Genomic DNA, 21,204 nt, shown 5'->3' on the forward strand with positions numbered 1-21,204 from the left:
ATGTTCATAAATCATTTTAAATACAGGTTTGTAGTTTGACATTTTCTTTCAAAGATCATCACGAACCAGGAACAGGATCAAACTCTCTATTTTTCAGTTTAGTCTAGAAACAGATGCTGGTGTCCAAACAGCAGGGGGCGCTGCACAGAAAGGTTACTGGCCTGTGTTTTCACCATTATCTTCAGGCACAGTTTAATACTAAACAGCAAGACTGTGTACTGATACTTACTGACACCCAGCAGGCCTCCTCTTCCTCCTGCTGGTCCAGGTGAGCGTGGCCTCTATGAGAATTTTTACTTTGCTCAAGTACACTTTTGAAGTAATTAGAAGTATTTCCAGTTATGATACCTTGTGTACACCACATCACTTCAGTGAGAAATGTTCTGCTGTGCTATCAAATAACTTTTACTGTTGGTGTTTGGAAAAAAACGCCTGAGTGTCACTGAAACAAACTCCTCAAAGAGATTATTTTTAAGGCCAACACTGCGTCCCGCTTCAGTCCATTTACTGCAGGTGGAAGCTGCAGAGGGTGAGAGGAAACTCTGTAGACTGCTCAAACAGTACTGACAACACGTTCTTTTAAAAATATTTTCAGTCTTTATCACAAAAAGGAAAGAATGATTTCATTCATTTTTCTGCAGCTGAGTGTTTAATCAAAATTCAGCTCCTTTAAAAAATGCAACTTTGCAGCCGCCCAGTTTGAGTTATTTTATTACTGAATTCCTTTAGGGGCCATATACATCAAACAGGAACATAAAACACAGATTTGTTTGCAGAACGATAAAGTGACACACGCAGGGACAAACACAGCTTTCGCTCTGACCTGTCTCAGCTGATGTCGCTCACAGTGAGGGGGCGCTGCTGAGCTTTAAAGCGGGGCTGTTATTGAACCATATGAAAAGCTTCTACGGGCCTCAAATCATAAGCAGGTCCTCTGTTCATTTGATTTCACTATGATCTGATCTAAATACTAAAATCTTTTTTGGATCACTTCTTTCTTAAAAGGCAGGTTAAAAAATGTTTTAAATTTGTATTTATTTTTCAAATTTGAGGCACATAATGATGGAAAAACCTGTATACAAGGACCAGAAGTTCCTCTGAGCTGGTCTGTGTGGATCTGAATGAGCCGAGTGTGCTGCTGCATCTTTTCTTAGATTCAGCTGTGGAGACAGGACTGTACAGCTTTTTAATTTGGTTTTGAATATGAATGAATTTCCATGACTTTATTCACTCTTAAGGCATCACTATTCTTCTGCAACTGCATGTAAACTGGTCAAAGGACCTGAAATGGTTTGTGGCTGGTGATTTTTTCTGTTTTGAAATCAGGTTTAACTGGCCAAAAGTAGCTTATATTTGGGTCGGGCCCCTGAAAGGTTTTCTGTGGTCTGTTTTGGATCAGGACCCAGGAGGACTTCAGGGTTTGAGACTTGGGATCTCTCAGAGTATCTGCACATGAAACCAGAACTGCCTAACTAGTCACCAGCTGTGTTGTAATCTGTGTGAACTGAGCCTTTAAATATGGAGGAAGATGCCCCGCTTTAAAATATTGGTGCAAAGAAGGAACCTGTTCAATCTGCAGTAACATACTGATAACTGACTCTATACAAATCTTCTCAAAGGAGACCGAGCTCCCTGTTTCAATATGTGTGTTCAGTCTGCTCTGTGTGTGTTCACACATGCTGACACGCTGCCGTCCGTGCATGTGTGTTTAGCAGTTCATCATCATCACCGCCTTTCACGTTCACGCTCGGGACGGAGGCCGGAAGGCTGCCGGTCTCATCTTCATCTCAGTGAACGGGATGGAAAAGTCTTTTCCTTTCCAGGCGGTCCAGATCACCCCCTGACACACAGACACACACACACACACACACACACACACACACACACACACACACACACACACACACACACACACACACACACACACACACACACACACACACAGAGAGAGAGACTGTAAGAACTGCTGAAATAAAATGTGTCATTTTGAATCCAGTATAACTTGTGTCCATGTAAACAGACTTGTGGGTTCAGATTTGTCTGATGAGGTTACCTGGTGTTTGATGTTGATGCCGTAGAGGCCGTTGAGGTTTGCTTCATGGCAGTTCTTGTACCACCAGCCTCCTCGATAAGACATGGCGCAGCGGGTGATGAAGGACGCCAGGTCCCGGTCTTTGGTGGAGAAGATCCGGTTGTTGTGATAAGTGAGAGAGTCACCTGAAGCCAGAGGCAAGGGATAAGGCGCCCAAAGGAATGTTTCCAAATAACTTGATTTACTTATATAACTTATTATTGTATGTTTTATTTGGGTGATTTAATTCAGTTTGTTTAATTTAATCCAATATCGTTCATATCTGTTGTGTTTTCATGTTTGTGTGAGGTTTGGGGGCATCTGGGGCTTATTGCTGTAGTGCTTTCACTGAGTATTTAAACTTGGGAATGTTTGAAGGACAGAAGGAAGTTGTCACAGTAAGTATTAAACAATCCTGTCTCTCTGTGCAAGCAGTCATATTTCTCAGATGCACTGCAGCGTCTTTGTGTGAATAAAGGAGAGTGACTCAAACTTGTTTTCCACAGCAACAGAGGGAGCATATTCAGCACAAACGGCTTTTTCTCACACACTGAAGGAGACCCAGACAGAACAGGGATCCCACGGCCCGTTCAAAGCATGCCAGAACATCCGACCTTGAATCAGCACTGCAGTGTTGAAAACTTTTGATCACACCTCTTATTCAGCCAAATTTTAAGAGCTGAATTTGTCTCCGTCTTACCTGCCGTGCCGCTGTATCCTCCCACAGTCAGTTTGTAGTTCTTCTTGGCCACCTCGAACGTCGAGTACTGAGCAAACGCAGAATCCTCCCCGTTTCGCAGGTCGACGCGCAGACTCATCCTGGTCATCGCTGTGAGATTGTGGATACTCTCGAGTCCTGAAGGAGGAGGATTTAAAATCAGTTTGGTTTATCAGGTTCACTTTCAATGACCTTCATTTGTCTATATTTGATTAACCACTTTTTAAAATAAAAATGACTGAAAGACTGGGATGAAAATGAAAACAGCAGTTTTTCATTGCAGTTGCAGAAATGGATGTTTCTCCTGCTTGAACCTGCTCCTTTAAGCAGACTCTATACTTCCTCCCTCTGATTGTGGCAGCTGCTTTGGATGTTCGACTATTTATTTCCAAATAATTAACTGAGCCTGTTGCTTCTCCTGTAAGTGGTTATGTAAATTTGAACTCAAGCATGAATAAAATCTCTCACCGAGCCAAAACTCTCCATTCGGATCTCCAAATCCTTTAGTATACTCTTTCCAGCCTCTGAAGAAATTCACTGAGCCATCCTTCCTCCTCTGGAAGACCTGCAGACAGAAAACAAAAGGCACAGCAAAATATTCAAATAACCCGACTGTCAGCACAAAAACATAAAAATCTGCAGTGCCATTGATGGTACTTGAGGTTGACTGGTTGTAGTTTCTATAGCCAACTTCCTCCGTTTGTCCTATGGCAGCTGCCCCTGGGCTGAATTGTTAAGTAGAATTCACCTGTTTAAATCAGGCCTCACCTGAGATTTTACTAAACCAAATGAAACTTGCAATACAGTAACAAGTAACACCCACACTACTGTTGTATTCTTTCTCTTGAAGCTTAGTATCATTTTAGGATTTCCAAAGTTTATGCTTGTCTGAAATTCTTGTTTGTCAGAGCTAAAGGGTGAAGATGTTGGAGACTCTATGAATTTATTTATTTTTTGTCTTTGACCAAATATAAATGCAACAAAAAAAACAACCACAAACCAGCTGAATGGAGCGATAACTATCTGTGATGTGACTATACCGTCCAGCCGCCACCGTCTGTCTCCATGTCGCAGTAAACCATCACTGGCAACCAGTGTCTCCCTTGAGGGAAAATCTCTGTGTTTCCTGATGTCCGGATGCCGTTCAGCAGCTCCTGAGAGCAGTCAGTGGGGAACGGGTACCGCAGGGTTCCTGAGGAGGAAGAGGATGAAGGGTAAGGATGAGAAGAAATCTCTGTTAACAACAACAACAACAACACTAATGTAGCATCAACGTACCAGTGGTGAATTCTGTGGAGCTGGGGGATGTGTAGTGTCCTTCTCCTTCAGCCAATAGCTGCACCGTATACGTGGATCCAGGATGAAGTCTAGTCAGGTTATACTGTGTTAATGAGGCATCCACAATTACCTCCTGTCATGGATAAAAACAGAAAGTCAAGAGTCAAGATCAAGATTTGAATTTGTCTGAGCTACCCTTCAAGGTGATCACCTTGTGCACCTCTGGACCTCTTCCAGTGTGGCTGCTATTTTTAGATCTTTGGAAGTCCTGCTCTGATCACTTGCTCCGCAAATCCATCCTGGACCTCAAAATTATGCGGAGATCAGCTTTTGTCTCAGACTCAGCTGTCAAGTTAACCATCATCACTGTGCAAGCTGGGTCTTTGGGCAACAAACCAGAGAGCAAGCAGCAGTTTTCAGATGAATAACCCACAGGAGGAGTCAGGATGCTACTGGGAGTACGCTCATGATGGAAAGAACCTTGACCGTGGTGCATGCCATTGAGTGCTGACTCACTGCGCACTGAAGATTCAGGACTTCTTTGACACCACCAATACAATCTTCACTCCCCATCTGCCCCAAAGATTTATTATGAATCATAGATGTACAAGTGAAAATAGTCAGAACAGGACTTCCAGAGAGCAACCTAAAAGCAGCAGCTGTGCTGGAAGCAGTTCAAAGGTGCACAGGGTGATGAAAAGGGGACTCAGCAAATTTAAGTCTTTGATTTTCTGCAGATCAAAAACCACAATGATGACAAACATAAAGGTTATGTTTTCAGATGTTAATGAGGATAAAACAGAGTAAAAATATTCAATAAAAGAAACAAAAACAAAGAAAAAACAGACAGAGCAACCAAGCTTCCTGTCACGAATTAAGCTGGAATCATTCCCATCATCAGGAAAGAATTCATTTTTAGGACATTGTTCACCTTCATTTCTTGACCTTCGGCCTGAAAGCTCAGTCTGTAGTTACTAACAGGCTTTGATGGTGGCTTCCATGACAACATGGCAGTGCGTGGAGTCACATCGCTCGCTCGGAGGTCTTTCAGCCCCTCCCCAACTCTCCCAGAGCCTAGAGAGGAAGAGCAGACTCTCTGAAGCTCCTGCTTAATGAGTGACTGCTATTAAATTCACTGCACTGTTGAGATTCACATTTATTTCATTCACAAATTAATCTACAGAGTTAATAGACAAACAGTGAGGCAGACAAGACGTATCCATGCTCAGCATGCAAATGGTGGTGCTGACCGCCAGCCGTGGTGAAGGTGGTGGTGGCCGGCGAGCTGTCCCGGCTGCCCAGCTGGCTGGTTACCGTGACGGTGTAGGTGGTGGATTCCTCCAGACCGGTGAGCTGCTGCTCGGCTGAGTTTCCAGACACCGTGACTCTGACCTCTGAACCTGCACAAGCAAACTGCCTCTCAGTACCATCACTCTTCAGTTTAACATGATGATCGGACTGGATGTTTCACTCGGGGTTTTGATTTGATGAAGTAATTTTGTAGTCTTGATGGAAAATAATCAAACATGCAACAGTAGCACAAAGAAGCCACAGGAGAGCTGAGAGAACACAGAAACACACACTTCTGATGTGTTTTATATTAACAGCAAGACAAGACATTGAACATCTCACTGCTCACCTGTGCCCTCGCCATAGACAATCGAATACTTATCAACGGCTGCCAGCGCCGGACGCCACAATAACAGGGCCGAGGACTCGGTGACGTTTACGGCGCGCAGGTGTGTAGGCGGGTCGGGGACTGAGAGACATAAAGGCAGTAATATTTACAAAAAACAGTCTGGCATGCCCTCTTCATGGATGAATAGAGTGCAAAACGATTTCAACTTTATGGGTTCTACTTGAATTTTAGTGAAGTAAAAGTCTCAACCAAAGTTATTACAGATGACTAAAACTAAAAGCAGATGTGGAGAAAGCATTGGTTAACTGAAATAATAAAATACAAACCTAAACTTGTATTGTAATACCCATCATGAATTTCTTAAACTTTATCCCTATTTTAGTAATGAAAAGGAAAATCAAAAATTCAAAACAAATAGATAAAACATAACGAACAAATATTAAACTCATAGCTCAGGTCAGAAAAATAGCACCAGCAAACTCTGGGTTGTTCTCCCCAAACAAATCACCTTCATTCCACACCGGGGGACACACGCCCCAGTCTGATAACACCAAGTACATGTAGACTGATCAACACTGAAATATGCAGAGGATTAGAAAAAGTCTACAAAGAGAGCAGAGAGGATTCACCCGGAGAGACACGCTGTGTTAATGATGGGAATCATCTGAACTGTCTTCTCAACTCTTTTGAAATAACACAGAGAACTGAAACAAATCCAGAAAGAGACTCCTCAGAGGAAGCCTAAAAAATGCACAGATCATTTCCAGATCCAGCACCTGCTGCAGATTTTACCACACATGGCTCTATGAGTTCTTATATAGAAAGAAAAAAATGTCAAATTTATCTTTTTTAGTTCTTCAGTGTAAAAAAAGTGTTTAAACACGCTGTGTGTGGACTTGATTATGAATTTTTACAACAGTGTGTCATCTGTAGCTGTTCATGGCAAGCTGAGATAAACACAGATAATAGTGCACGACTCACGTGTCATGACGAAGTCTTTGACCGGATCGCTCTCGTCCAGTCCGAGGGTAGAGATGATGGTGACCTCATAAGAAGAACCAGGTGAGAGCTCAGATAAACTGACAGTGGAGTCCTTTGAGTCCAGAGACACTGATACTGGCTCGCCTGCATGCAGAAACGGAGGATTAGCCATTTATTCCCATATTCCTGATAGAAGGTGGGTTTGCATAAATTTTTTTAATCATCAGTATTTGCTAAACTAGTTTCATGTCTTTGAATATCTGCTAGATTTTTTAACACAACAGTAATTTCTAAAAAAAAAGGGAAAAAAAATAAGACCTATGGTCACAGGAGATGCAAATCTGGTTGACCTGAAGTGAATACCTACAGGCTATATGAAAGGATTTTTTTTTTTTATTTTAATGTCACACACTTCATATCTTAAGGACCTCATGGGATCATATCATCCCACCAGAGCACTTTTCTCTCAGACTGCAGGCTTAGCTTTGGCTCCCAGAGTTTCTAACAGTAGAACAGGAGGCAGCTGCTGCACTGCTATAGGCTCAGGCTGCTGGGGGACTTCCCATCATGCACTGGGTACTTCTCCTTCACTTACTCCTTTTCAGTCACATGTGTTCAAATGCTGCTATTGTATGTCAGTATCTTTTGTCTTCTCTCTCCTGTAGTTTGTGTGTTTGTCCTGTTGTTGTTTGTTCTCTTTCTCCTCTTTGCCCCCCCCCCCCCCCCCCCCCCCCCAACCAACCCAACCAGCTGCCCCTCCCTGCTCCTGGGTCTGCCAGAGGACTCTTCCTGTTAAAAGGGAGTTTTTCCTCTCATTGTCACCATGTGATTTCTCATAGAGAGTGGTCTGATCACTCATATTCTCCTTACCTTACAAAATAAGCACTGTAAATGTACCATTTCAATGCTGGTGAAACAGACCACAAACACAGATCAGATTATGTCCTCACTCCCTGATATAGAAACTGGACATGATATTTGCTTATTTTATCCACTAGCTAATAGAAAATCCAGTGCAATAGAAATCCAGGCTCTCACCATCATCAGCATGGGTATATGTGACTTTGAACCCGCTGACAGAACTCTTCGGTTTGGTCCACGACACTGTCACTGAGTTTTCTGTCACCTTACTGAAGACTATGTTTGATGGAGGCTCAGGGCCTGGACAGCAGATCGAATATAACGAGAGAGACAGAGAGAGGGAGGGGGGGATAAATGAAAGCCAAGAAGGGAAGGAGAGAAAGTGAGTTTAATAACGAGAACGAGGGGGGAAAACAGAAAAGCAAAGTGAGTAGAAGAAATACAAGAAATATTGAAAATCCATGAAAAAGATAAAATAATAACTGGGTTTTTGAAAAACACTGAAGTAGAGAGAAAAGACCAAAGGTCAAGAGAGAAAACAGTGTGCACATTATTATTTATTCATCCACACATTTGCTATTAGTGTTCCAGTGGTTTTCTGTGTATATATGTACAGTGCAAACATATATACAGTATACAAATCATATACAGACACATATGATAACAATTAAATGCAGATGATGGATCCTGGGCAGCAGCACAGGAGAGAGTGACGACATTTTAATACAGTAGTTAGCTGCTCGATCAAACCTGAAAATAAAAGGCATGGCAAGAATAAAGGACGTTGAAACGAAGGAAGAAAAGAGAAAACTTGACAAGATTATTTAGAGTGAATGAACACAAACACATTAAGATATTAATTCAACACACTGATTAGAGCTGGAAGGAAGTACCGAGAAATGATTGTGAGAAGTTCAAATAATTCTCTACTGCACACTTAAAAAATAAGGCCAAAATTCAGAAGGGCTGGGTATCACTGAACAAATTTAGCACTAATTAAAAATCCTTACAAATTCATATTACAAGAAAATTATTCATTGTGATATTATCTGATCCTTTAAAGTCAGATACAATGTACAAAATACATGGTACTATATAGTCCTGACAGCATGCGTCAGGACTGATTTAAATATTAAATGTGCATTTCTACTAATTTACTAATTGGTTTACTTTTTCATTTTTAAATGTAGAAGGTTAAAACAGACCAAAAGTAGAGAGACCAGCCGCGGTCTTACCCTGGTTTGGGTGAGAGATGAAGGGGTGTCAGTGAAGCTGGCTGTTAGCTTACCCTGAATGAGAGAAGACCAGAGCAGCAGTGAATGAATGGTGTTATGTTGTTACTGTTGTTTTTGATGTCACCTCAGCTGATCAACAAGATTACTGGACAGGCCGCAAAACTGAGTTTGTGTTCAAAGCCCTGCAAAAAAATGTGTTTGTATCGACTGTGCATCTGACTTTGAGAGGACTTCCCCAGTTCCTCTTCTCTTAACATTTACAAGCTTTCATTGGACTGAGTCACACATAAATAAATGTTTTGATGACACTCACATTTACCTTACTCATTGGTACGGCTTTCAAATGTGACCCACAAAGTTAAAGTCAAACTTGAACTGGTAACATCTGAGTATAAACGCTGGCTTCTGGCCACCCGAGCAGCACATGTAACACAACTGTAAGAGTGGCATGTGGTTTCCTGCTAAATTATGCACCTAGCAACCTGTATTTAACATCTTTGACATTGTTAACATCTGTGTTTATAAAACAAGCTTCTACCTTATTTTGAAATAATTTTTCTACATGTGTGCACTAAACATTGTGAAAGGAAACATTGCTGATGGTAAAGGAAAGACTGGAACTTTTACCTCCTGAACCAGGAAGTGCTAGATGCACAAATCTGCCTGATTTGTTTTGCAGTTTGCTTGTTAACCAAAAATGTAAAAAGGCAACTGTTGCCATTGTTAACATGCAACACGCCTAAAAGATTAGCTAGCAAACAGCATTATAACTGATGATGCCAGTGCACATCTGAGGGTGGACATCAGATAACTGGATGTGTCTTTTATGGTGGAGAGGGTGATGATCTTTATAATGCCAGTCATGAATATGATTTTTTTTTTTAACATATTCATGGAAGCTGAAGAATGTCTGCACAAATACATTAACATGAATATAGGTTCATATGGGGCTTTTTCCATAATAAATATATGTTAATAACAAACAACAAAACTAAGTTGCATTGAACCACTGTTTAAACAACAAACACAGAGTGATGAATCAGAAACTGTAAATCACAAGCTTACAGTCTTCAAGAGCACCACAGCATCTGAGCTCTTGAAATCAAAATGGAGGAAGCATTTAGTGGGTAAGCACACATTTCCAGTCACATTTAAGACAAGTGATTATTAGTGAACAAATGAATGTGTTTTAATCAGCTCAACGTGAATTGCAGTAAAGATAAGGCGTATGCACGAACAGTCCTTATTCTGAATAAGACCCGAGACTGACGCAGGTACAAGATCAAAAGGAAAGGATCGAGTTGTCTGAATAAGACTTGACAACATTGGCAGTAGTGTTGAAGCATTGTGCAGTAGGCATTCATGTTTTTCTACTGTTACAGTAGCTTGTACCTGTACTGATGACAAGCTTGTGCAGGCTGGACAGAACGCCAGGGCCCTTTCCGAGTAAGGTCAAGGTGTACTCGGTCTGCGGATGCAGATCCTCAAACCGGAAGAACCGAGCTGGACCAGGAATGACTCTTTTGAAAGTTTTTTCATTTTCTGTTGGTTTGACTATTGTGCTGCTTTGGATTTTTGGTGCATGAGTTACAAGGCTTTCAGGTACTCCGTTCTCATCTTCAATACCTAAATTTTCTGAAATGGCATCTCTGTGATTCTCCTCTTCCTCTTCTTCACCACCATCTTTGTCAGAATCTTTATCTTCTTGTTCTTTTTCTTGCTTTGTGCCCTCCTCTTTTCTAGTTTCTTTTCTTGTCACAACAAAGTTTTTGTACTTGCCTTCAGGTGAGTCCCATATCAGTGTCAATCCATCAGAGGTCTGGTTTGTGATTGCCACAAAGTCCAAAGGTTCCCTTAAGACTCCAGAAGAAGAAACATCTGATGTGGGACTTGTCTGCTTACTTTTACTGTTAAATACCTGTCTTGAAGCATGACTTGTTTTTGGTTTCTCACCCTTTTGGCTCCCGCTGGTGTGGTGTCTCATCTGGGTGCGATGGTGTGCTGTAACAGTTCTTGCTGGTGGTTGTCTCTTTGAAAATGTGGCTGGGCTTGAGGCTCTTGAATGTGGGGAATTTTGTATAGTTGGTCTCCTTTGTTTTGTAGCCCCAGAGTTTTTGCCAGGATCTTCTGTCTCTATTTTTCCTTGCAGGTCTGAATCTGTCCTGCTAATTTCTTCTTCTTTGATCACAGCTTTGTCCCCACTTACTAAATTCTCAATCTGTGGTTGGACAGTGGTGTTTACATCCATCTGGTTAGTTGGAGTTATCGCTACAGTTTCTTGATCTCCTTCTCTAACTGGAATTTCTTGTGTAGGGTGGTGGACATTCTGCTTTGTTAATTGGTCTTCTGGGATACTATCATTTCCCAGTTGGCTAGTTTGATTTCCAACAGTAAAGTGACTGCCTGTGTTTATCTTTGTGGTTGGAAAGGACTTGTGGACAGGATTTTGACGTAGTCTTAGGTTTAGTTGTGATCGGTTTTCACCATATTTTGTGCGACGGAAATAGCCAATTTTGGTATTTGGCTGATGGGAGGAAGGCACTCCCCTTCTTCTGAAAGTCTGAATAAACTTAGTGGGCATGCTTGTGGAGGAGATTCCAACACTGCCTTCAGTGGCTCTTAACTCATTGGAAAACACATTTTCTTTGTGTATCACTATTGCAGGGTTTAAAGGTTGAACAGGCCGAGTCAGGGGCCTCATAATTGGACGGGTTCTGTTTTGGAAAAGTCTCCCATTTGGAAAAGGGCGACGCAGGTATCTGCTCTTTGGAGAAAGAAGGCGATTTGGGAGTCCTCCTCTTTGTATCAGAATCTTTTTTTGTTTTTGTTCAACTCCAGATAAGTTGGGTGTAGCTGTCCTACTTTTTAACTCACTTGTATCCTTCACTGGTTCATTTACCATGACAGAGGGTGATTCCTCAGAAGCAGATGTAGATGGCAAAGATACCAATTCACTTGTGGACACATGCGTGCTCTCTGACCTCACTCTAGGAATAGGGCTCAAACGAGAAAGGAAGCGAGGAGGAACTCTAAAATTTTGGCGGGTTTTGTTCTGAAAGGCTCCAAACTTTGGGTGTGGACGGCGGATGTATCCATATTTGGAAGGGCGGAGGTGTGGTACCCCACCTTCTCTGGAGGGTGTTACTTTTCTGTCTTTGGGTGGTGTAGAGTCAGTGATACTTTTGCTGTTTTTACCTAGTTCATTGCTCAAAACTGAATCAAATTTATCAGAGCTGGAAGTAGATGATGTTGTTGGAGGTGACAATGATATGGATTGAGGTGATGATGGTAATGATGAAGGTGATGATGGGATTAAATATGTTTGAGAGGGTGATGGTGCTGCTGTTGATGCATCTGAACCAGGTGAAGGTGAGGATGGTGATGATAAAGGTGAGGGTAATGGTGATGGTGATGCAGCTGGAGAGTGTGATGTCTCTGAGGCTGAAGAATGAGTTGATGATTTTGATTCTGAGGATGTTGAAGAGGACGGGAGTGATGGCAGTGGCTTTAGTCTTCTTAAAATCAGGTTGCTCACTGTTTTTGCATTGACTGAGAGATTTGATGGTTTTGACAGGTGAACAGAAAATGTTGTGATATTCATACTTTCAAAAGTGTCTTTCAGGAGTTTTTGTAAAGGATCTGGTGTATAGTCAAGGTCTGGCTCTCCAGAAGGGGGTGAACCCTGATCTGGACTTAATGTGTTCTTTACCAGCCCAGCCACATCCCCTCTACACCCATTGCCTCTATCCTTTAGGGGTAATCTCAAGTGTGTCACTTTGATTTTATTTATACATTTCTTCTCCTGGTTTTGAACAGCCCCAGTTGGTTCTGGAGAAACTAGATCCATGTAATTTCCATGGCCTACAATGCCAACATCTGGTTGCTCTTTTAAGTCAACATCAGCAGTTGATTCCTTTGAGCTACTTTGGCTCTTTTTTTCTGAATCTGTCCCAGGCAGTATAGCTGGCTTTTTGTCAACCCTGTCAGAGCTTAATGTCTCCACACTTGAGTCTGTCATAGACTCTCTGATGATGGGGGCACCTGGTTTAAGTTTTTTGGGTACTATCTGTTTCTTCTTGTTTGGCGCCACTGAGACTTTTTTTAAATGTCCAGGGACAAAGTTTTTCCCTCCGGGCACTCTGGTTGCATTGACATGAAAGGGGACCTTTGGCTTCCTTAACAGGGTGGTCCTTCCAGTGACTTTGGATCTGGTGCCATTTATTGAAAATATTTTATTGTCCATAGGTTTAGTTCTGCCAGTTATAGAGGCTGAGGAGACATCAGCGCTAGCCTTGCTCACATCTTCTGTCTTCTCATGTTGGTCAACTATTTGTCCCTCAGCTGATGGGTTCAAGTCTTGGTGCATTCTGCCAACAACTTGGTTAGGTGTGAGTGTGGCTGGCATGGTGAAAGTAGATTCTTTGGAAATAGAAGGAGATGAGGTCACCGTGGGAAATCTTTGTAATGTCTTTCCTAAAGATGTAAAGGGAGTGAACATTTGGATTTAATGTTAAAATCATCATAATATGTCCTCACAGAAAATGCTGAAGCGATCATCATACCTAATGAAAGAAAAGCAGGGTTGTTAATTACTATTATACTTTTAAGGAAGCCTGATTTGCAACAGTTTGTCAGCTATCATGCCAGAGCAAACAAATAACTCAGGTCAGCAGCATCCATGTTGAACCTGCAAGGAGATAATTCCAACATCATTATTGTTTTCCTTGGAAAAACCTGCTGTTTGTATCACTGTTGAGAAGGAAATATAATGACTGAGAACAGCATCAGATAAAACAGTTTTTTTTTTTCTCAAGGGTTGGGGGAGAACATCAACTAATGTGTTTTATATGACGTGATTCACTGCATGATGAGGTGTCTGGACACAAAGACTCATTTAGCCAAACCAAAGCTGTTGTCACCCGAGTATAGCCTGGAAAAGAAACATTTGACCAACTCTGAGTCAGATTTTTTTCCCCCCTTTTGTTTCTCTCATAAAATTTCAAACTTTTTACTCGTCAATATTGCTAAAAAATGTAGTTATTAAGCCTTAAGCTGAGCATTTTTCCATTAGTATCTTGGTGTTTTGGAAAGGGCTGGCATGAGAGAAACTGAGGGACGATGAACACTCAGACAGTTGTCAGTCATGCACGGCTTTATCTTCTTTTCTGACTGTAAATTTGCAATATGAACATCATGTTGCATTTCATGAGACCAAACTAATGACTGAGACCATAAACTTAGTAGCTCAATTGGGCAAAAGGATCATTTTCTCAGACTTCATCCTGACTTATTTTGTTTTCAACCATAGACTTATCCCCCTATCTGGCCTTTACAAAGAAGGCTTAAGGCAGTTCTGCATGGACTTTAGTTTTCAGACCCATAACCTGATATATACTGTTCATAGTTCTGACTAAAACTGTCAAGTTGTGTTGGACCCCATATGTTATATAAAGCACTACACAAGCGATAGCTTTCAGGGCTGAAAAATTAAGCCAACGCTGAAGTGCCAATAAAAGCTGCAGTTCTCCTAATATATATCTGATGCTAGCTTCACGCTAAAATGCTCAGCTTTACAGCAGAAATAAACATGTTGACAAAACTTGGCAAAAAAATTGGGTTTGATTGTTATGGATAGGAGGCTGAGGAGCATCAAGAGCAGGACCACCAGAACAAGGAACATCTTCTTCCCTGAAGCTGTCAGACTCTTGAACTCTGGTGGGGCTGTGTAGCTGGACTGTTCTTGTACAACTCTGCATACATTCATGCTGCTGTTTCACACACTTAAGCTGCTGTCATTTGCACAAGTCAGTGCTGTGGCACCACGGGTCTCTATCATCACTACACATCCTAAACTGTTAATTCCATATTTATTTTTAGTATTCATTAGTGCGTGTGTGTGTGTGTGTATATCTACACACACACACACACACACACACACACACACACACACACACACACACACACACACACACACACACACACACACACACACACACACACACACACAGGTGTATATATTGTGTGTGTAGATATAAAGGTATAGATACTTGTATGTACATATATGTATATATTTTCTTTATATTATTGTTAGTTATATTTATATTTAGTCTTCTTTAAATTATTTGAATGTCATAACTATTACATGGGCAACACTGGGATGTGAGGAGCGATTTCAATCCACTGCATGTAAATGTGATGCAAATAACAATAAAGAATCCTTGAATCCTATGATATGAACTAAGAAAAGTGACTTGCAGGGCTTTTACTGGAGTGAAAGAGAGCTTGTGACTGGTTCTACTCACCAGGGACTGCCTGGATGGTCTCTGGTGTGCTTCGGCTCATTCCTTTCTCTGCCACGAGTTGGATCTCATACAAATGCCCGGCCTCCAGCTGCTGAATGTGGGCGGAGTTCTGGTCAGCTGGTATGGTCATTTCTTGACTCTCTGCTCCATCATAGGGTGTTACGGTCAGACGGTACCTGTCAATCTCCCCCACTGATGGCTCCCACTGGACTACTGCAGATGTGGAGGACATCTTGACAACTTGAAGGTTGGTGGGACCAGAAATGACTGAAGGTGAAGAAAATAGAAACCAGATCTGAGAAGACATACTCAAGAGGCTTTACAGCCTCTTTTTTTTAACAGGCAGCGTGTAGCTTTAGAAATGAGCAGACAAGGATCCAGTCGCTCGTTTCCTGTTTATTGCTGTAGACTTGGCTCAACACATTTCCACTCAGTTTTCTAAACTCACAGCAAACTCCTGCAGACTCATTCTTCCTCTTCACTGCCAGCCGCTGGGCAGCTTCTCTGCAGCTGCCACAGATTACATCTTTCACAGGAAGGGCAACGACAGAGAAATGTTTAAAACTCGTGCTGCCAGTTTGGTGATTTGAGATGCTTTCAAGTTCCAATGTGCTAGTCAAAGGCTCCTTTTTCTAACCAGCACCCTTCAGACTCTCTTTCATGAAGTGGAAATAGCTTACATTTGGAGGCATTAGTGTGTGCTCCATTTCCTTCTGGTTTAAGTATCACACTTGTCTTTTTCAGGGTGCCTATTGACACAACAAAGTGTGTATTTAGGGAATAAATGGACTAGTTCTTATATAGCGCTTTTCTACTCAGTATGAGCACTCAAAGCGCTTATACAACCTGTTTGCATTCACCCATGCACTCCCATTCATACAATCACTTCCATTTTTACGAAGCTAAGTGCTTTTACCTAACATTCACACGCATTCATACTCCGACAGAACGGTCGGAGAGCAACTTGGGGTTAAGTATCTTGCCCAAGGATACATTGGCATGTAGCCTAGAGTAGCCAGGATTCGAACCGCTGACCTTCCGATCAGTAGGTGACCTGCTCTACCTACTGAGCTACAGCCACAGAAGTACAGAATACTGGGTGTTCTCAGAATTATTAATTTACACCATCACAAAATTTGCCGTGATAAAAATTTAGCTACACCCACCACACTTCCCAAACACCATCACAGTAAAATTGGAAATTCCTGTAAAGCAGCCAAAGAAGTAAAACTTTTAAGGAGGATGATTTACTGTAGACTGATTACAAGTATAAAAGTACTTAAAATTCAATATCAGTGTACTCCTTATGACTTTTCTAATTTCTAAAGGTTATCTAAGTGTTAAAAACATTTCCATTTGTTGAAGATGGAAAAGATTTTTGGTTACATTGAGTAAGAAGAGAAATTCAGACCAGTCTTTAGAAAAAGGGCAAATAAAAAATCTCACGTGTTGTGAATTCAGCGGTACTCTCAGCTCCCCTCCTGCCATCGATCTCTCCCACAATGCTGACTCTGTAATCCTGACCGGCTGCCAGGCCCGTCTGGGTGAAGGTGGTCAGCCTGCCGTCCACCTGCATAGTTATCTGCTGGTCAGTCTCCTTCTGTGGGGTTAAGACAGAAGACAAAATACAGTCAATAAAATGCAGTATAAATACATGCATGAGTGAAGGTGGGAAGCCTGTAGGCCACTGACCAGCTCCAACAGACACATCCTCAGCAACATTCCTGATTTTATTTTATTTCTTTAGGTGCTCATTACAGCTATCTGTCTCCCCTCTTTTCTTTTCCTTTCCTTTCTTGGGGCCATATTTGGCTTCTGCTACAGAAGGGCAACTCCAGAGTGGAACAGGGTCCAGTCCCTCTCCAGGAGACTGGTTCCAGAGCTCAGGCCATGCATTGAGGTGAGCCCGACTAAATCTAGTTGGTAACTCTTAAGCTCACGCACTAGCTTAGGCTACATCTCCACCAGAAAGGTGACATTGCACGTCCCGATAGCCATCCCCGATAGCTGGGGATCGGACCGTTGACTGTCCGGCCTCTGCCTTTGACTGCTGCCCCTGACATACTTTGCACCCGACCCCTACGACACCTCCTGCGGGTGGTGGGCATATAGAAGGGTGGGCCCATGTCTCCCCTTTGGGTTGCACCCAGCCACCAGACACTCTCCCTCGAGCTCCTGCCCCAGGCCTGGCTCCAGCGTAAACTGTTCCCTTGATATCTCTTCCATAGGGGTCATTGGACTCACTCTTTGTCTGGCTCCTCACTCAGGATCATTTTGCCTTGGAAGACCCTAGCAGGATGCAAAAGCCCCCAGACAACATAGCTCCTGGGATCACTGGGACACACAAACTGCTCCACCACAATAAGGTGGTCATTCAGGGAGGAGCATTTAAAAAAGCAAACAAAACAAACAAAAAAATTCAAACAGGCTGCATGTATCTATTAGGAGCTAAAATGTGAACTGTTACAAAAATCACCTCTCTTTACATTTTTACAGATTCTGACTTTCTTCCACCAAAGTATCAGGAGAAAAAGGGTCACTGTTTTTCCAATGTGTCATTTAATCTGCCCTCAGCTTAAGTTTAGCCAACTTAGGGAAAAAAAAAAACACACTCAGAGCAATGAAAGCAAAAAATGATCACAATGTGATCACGATGAAGAGCCTGATCAGTCTGAGTGGAAACACTGTGCCGTCTGTAGGGCATTCATATTTTGGCTTTTTTGTTTTGTGTTTCCAAAATCAAACTTTACTGAAGCAAAACAGAAACAATCACAAAGGAAATCAGTGTCATTGCTAAACATCTGGAAACTGCTGTTTTTGGTTAATCTTTTGTGCAGCATATCAGGGTCATTTGGGGGGAACTAGGGGAAAGGGGTTATATTAAAAAAAATGCTCTCAGTGTTTCTAAGATTAGAGCTACATTTGCAAGAAAAAAATGATCAAGTCTCAAATGTAGAAAAAACAAACAAAAGCTAACAAACAAACAAAAACAAATAAACAAACAAATAAACAAACAGAAGGAACGACATCACTTCACTTTGCAATGTTGGATCAGTGTCTTCCCTCACCTATCAAGGTAGATGGCAGACGGGATCCGAGGGGATCGTCTGATTGTCGGGTTCTCTAATGCTGTGGCGGCTTTACCTCACAGTATACAGTGCCTTGTAACCACACAGATATCACAGCCAGTTGTGTTTTAACTCATACTGTCATCTAATCAAGTTATACTTTGTAATGAGACACAATAAGAAAATCCTCATGATTTAATCGCACAATTGTCATACTCCAAAGATGTATGAGAAAATAACACACTGATTTGGATGAAGTGAAGACTTTTGTCTGTTACTGTTGCAGCTTCTTGCTAACGTATGCATGTATGTATGTATGTGACATCCCGTGTTTGCCAGGTGACCTCTCGGACTGTGGCGTCGGGACACACCAGAGCCGCGGGAATGAGAGTGTCTGATAGGACTGAACAACCTGTACCTCGCTCATGTACATGTGATTTTATAGAAACAGGAAGCGAATGAGACTGAAAAAATCTAAACAAATCTTTTAGGAAAATCCAAACAACTGTGTCCCAAACAAGAGCCATTTATCCATTACTAGTTCCTAATTATTCTAATCATGCTGTGAGTTGGGGTCTCTGTGCTCGACTGTCTCCGTGCCAGCTTACGCTGCTGTTGTTTCAAGTTCCCGGTGGAGTCAAGGTTGCCTGAACTGGCCGATGTTCTGAAGAACATTAACCACTTATAGCAGGTTTATTCTTTCTGTCAGTAAAAATAAAAAAACGTATTTTTATCATTTAACTTTTACAACTTCTAATGCCTTCATTTAACTTTCTCTGATTTAAGTTTTGGGAGTATAAAGGTGCTGTTTTTTCCTTGTTCCACTGAATTTTATTTTGTTTTTAATTCCACTGAATTCATTTTATTTCTTCAAATTTTTTGCTTTTATTAAATATTGTTACTTAAATATTTCAATTGTGCTATTTCTCATCATCTGTTTCACTCAAAATGGGACCATAATTCATTAAATTAACGCCATGTTGTAATAAGACCTAAAAGTAGTGACTGAAGCTGTAAATAGATCAGGACAGTTCCCATTTTTCCTTCACCTTCTTGGTTTAAGTTTGGCTTTCTTTCCTCCTCTAATAAAGACGGATCAGTCACCTTTAGGTGACATCAGTGAAGCTGCAGTGATAAGAAACGGCATCTGTCCATATCTGAGATGCAAAATGCCCCAAATCAGGAAGTCATTCCCATAATTTCTGTCTTTCATCGTTTCATGCCGCTCGCTAATTCCAGGCTCTTAAAAGAGAATCAAGCCCTTATTATTCCTTTATGCGTTGGGAAGCCTGAAACTGCCCTTGAACTGCAGGCTGCAGCTTACTCAGCTGGGAGAGCTGCAGCTCTTAGTGATTGGATACCATGTTGTAAAGTAAATGGGCCACAGCTGGTTGCCACGCTGGTCTCTATGGTGGTTGCCTGGCGATGGAGCTCCAGAGATCATTCTGGATCTGCGTCCTCATGTCCAAACACTTTCATCCGTTTCCATATGAATGAGGGTGACATCATTAAAACTGAGGCTCCAGTAAGTTCACAATATGCTTAAAAACAGGCTGAGGCTGCGTGGCGTCTCCACGGCCTGTTGAGGGACGATGATGAGGAGGGTGAGCCGGACTAAACCAGCCACAGAGTGACTCTGCATGTTTATGATTTTATGATTTTTCTCCAGCATAAAAAAAAATCTTTGGTCTCTCCTCTTCTCTGCCTGGGCATTTTGACAATGGAACACTCAAAACATGGAAGCCTGTACTTTAGTACCATTTTAAGTCCCTTAAATACCAGAATTTCACCATCAAAAATAGGCAGCAATATGTCTTTAATTATAACGTAACAGGTCAAAGTGGAACTAATTTTAAACCACCTTTTGTTGTATAAAGCACTCAGAGTACTCAAGCATAAAAGTGTCATATAAGAACCAGTACATTTACCATTTTTAAGCAATTGTTAGAAACATTTGCCTCATACATCATACAGCATAGCATTAGTGCAGGCAGGCTGCAAAGTGAAGCTCAGCCCACAACCCTGATAGATCAGCTGACCTCAGCCCACATCAGCTGATGATGATGCTGATACTCTTATAAGCAAAAATCTCCTAGAGCTTTAGCCTGTCTGCAGCATCTGCAGCCAACAGCTTTTGTTTACCTCTAACATATTTTTAATTTCTAATGTGTTTCATAAAATAAAACAGTTCTTTCAAGGTCGCATTCAGGTCTTAACTGAAAGAACCACACACTGCTCTTTGGAGTTGTAGGATGGTGAAGTTCAATAAAACTGAATGACCTGCTTGAACTGCAGTGACCACTGATTTATTCTCATGACTTTCATTTTGGATGATTCATACACAGAAACCTAAAAAAAAAATGCTGCAATTTGGCTTTAATTTAATTGAACTCCATTCAGATAACCAGTCAGAGAACCACAGCTGGGCAGCAGTACTGGTTGTACTGGCGACTGACTCATAGTTCCCTCGGACACGAGGTCCCTTCTTGCCAGCAAAGCGGTCATCTTGGACAGAGACTCCGTTTTATCCACATAAATGACACTAGTGAAAAAGACATCATTAAATAAGTGTGGAGCCTGTGGAGCTCACTTCTCATTACTGTAATGTTTGTAGTTTCATCCTCATATACAGTAATTTTGAAAAACGACTGTGGCGTTTATGTCCATCTTCAGAGTCAGCCAGGACTAAAACTGTTCAGCTAGCTCAGTTCAAGCTGAAGGATTTTCTCTCTGCTCTTCTGATTTGTTTTGCGGCCACAGAGCAAATTAACGATGACTGAAAATGAGTTTATGAATTCAGAAATGTAGCAGGGAGAAAATCCAGGTTAATAATACTAATAATGTAGTCACAGATGATGGGCTCAAGAGGACACTCTGGAGATGTCAGAGGAAATTATTCAGACTGAAACTGGTGACTACACCACCTGTAAGAGTGACCTGCATTTAGACATCAAGCCAAGTTGAAATTTTAATATGAACCAAATGTTGTTACAGAGTTAAGTAAGCAATCTGAAAACACTTCCCTCCACAAGCCTGAAAATTCCCTGCACA

General features: G+C 41.6%; 1 protein-coding gene across 1 annotated transcript in view; it reads right to left on the bottom strand.

Moving 5' to 3' along the window:
* Positions 1–325: 325 nt before the first annotated feature.
* The window catches only part of LOC115788168 (tenascin-like), a 58,706-nt gene continuing 37,827 nt past the window's right edge, over positions 326–21,204 (bottom strand). The window contains exons 8-20 of the mRNA XM_030741112.1: positions 16,532–16,685; positions 15,086–15,352; positions 7,726–7,848; positions 6,688–6,831; positions 5,707–5,826; positions 5,318–5,467; positions 4,999–5,141; positions 4,068–4,200; positions 3,830–3,981; positions 3,258–3,354; positions 2,772–2,927; positions 2,054–2,217; positions 326–1,840 (exon numbers count right to left, since the gene is read on the bottom strand). Of these exons, the coding sequence (XP_030596972.1) occupies positions 1,742–1,840; positions 2,054–2,217; positions 2,772–2,927; positions 3,258–3,354; positions 3,830–3,981; positions 4,068–4,200; positions 4,999–5,141; positions 5,318–5,467; positions 5,707–5,826; positions 6,688–6,831; positions 7,726–7,848; positions 15,086–15,352; positions 16,532–16,685 (1,902 nt within the window). The 3' untranslated portion in view covers positions 326–1,741. The remainder of the gene's footprint in view (positions 1,841–2,053; positions 2,218–2,771; positions 2,928–3,257; positions 3,355–3,829; positions 3,982–4,067; positions 4,201–4,998; positions 5,142–5,317; positions 5,468–5,706; positions 5,827–6,687; positions 6,832–7,725; positions 7,849–15,085; positions 15,353–16,531; positions 16,686–21,204) is intronic.

Source organism: Archocentrus centrarchus, chromosome 11 (assembly GCF_007364275.1).
Source record: "Archocentrus centrarchus isolate MPI-CPG fArcCen1 chromosome 11, fArcCen1, whole genome shotgun sequence".
NCBI classification, from domain to species: domain Eukaryota; kingdom Metazoa; phylum Chordata; class Actinopteri; order Cichliformes; family Cichlidae; genus Archocentrus; species Archocentrus centrarchus.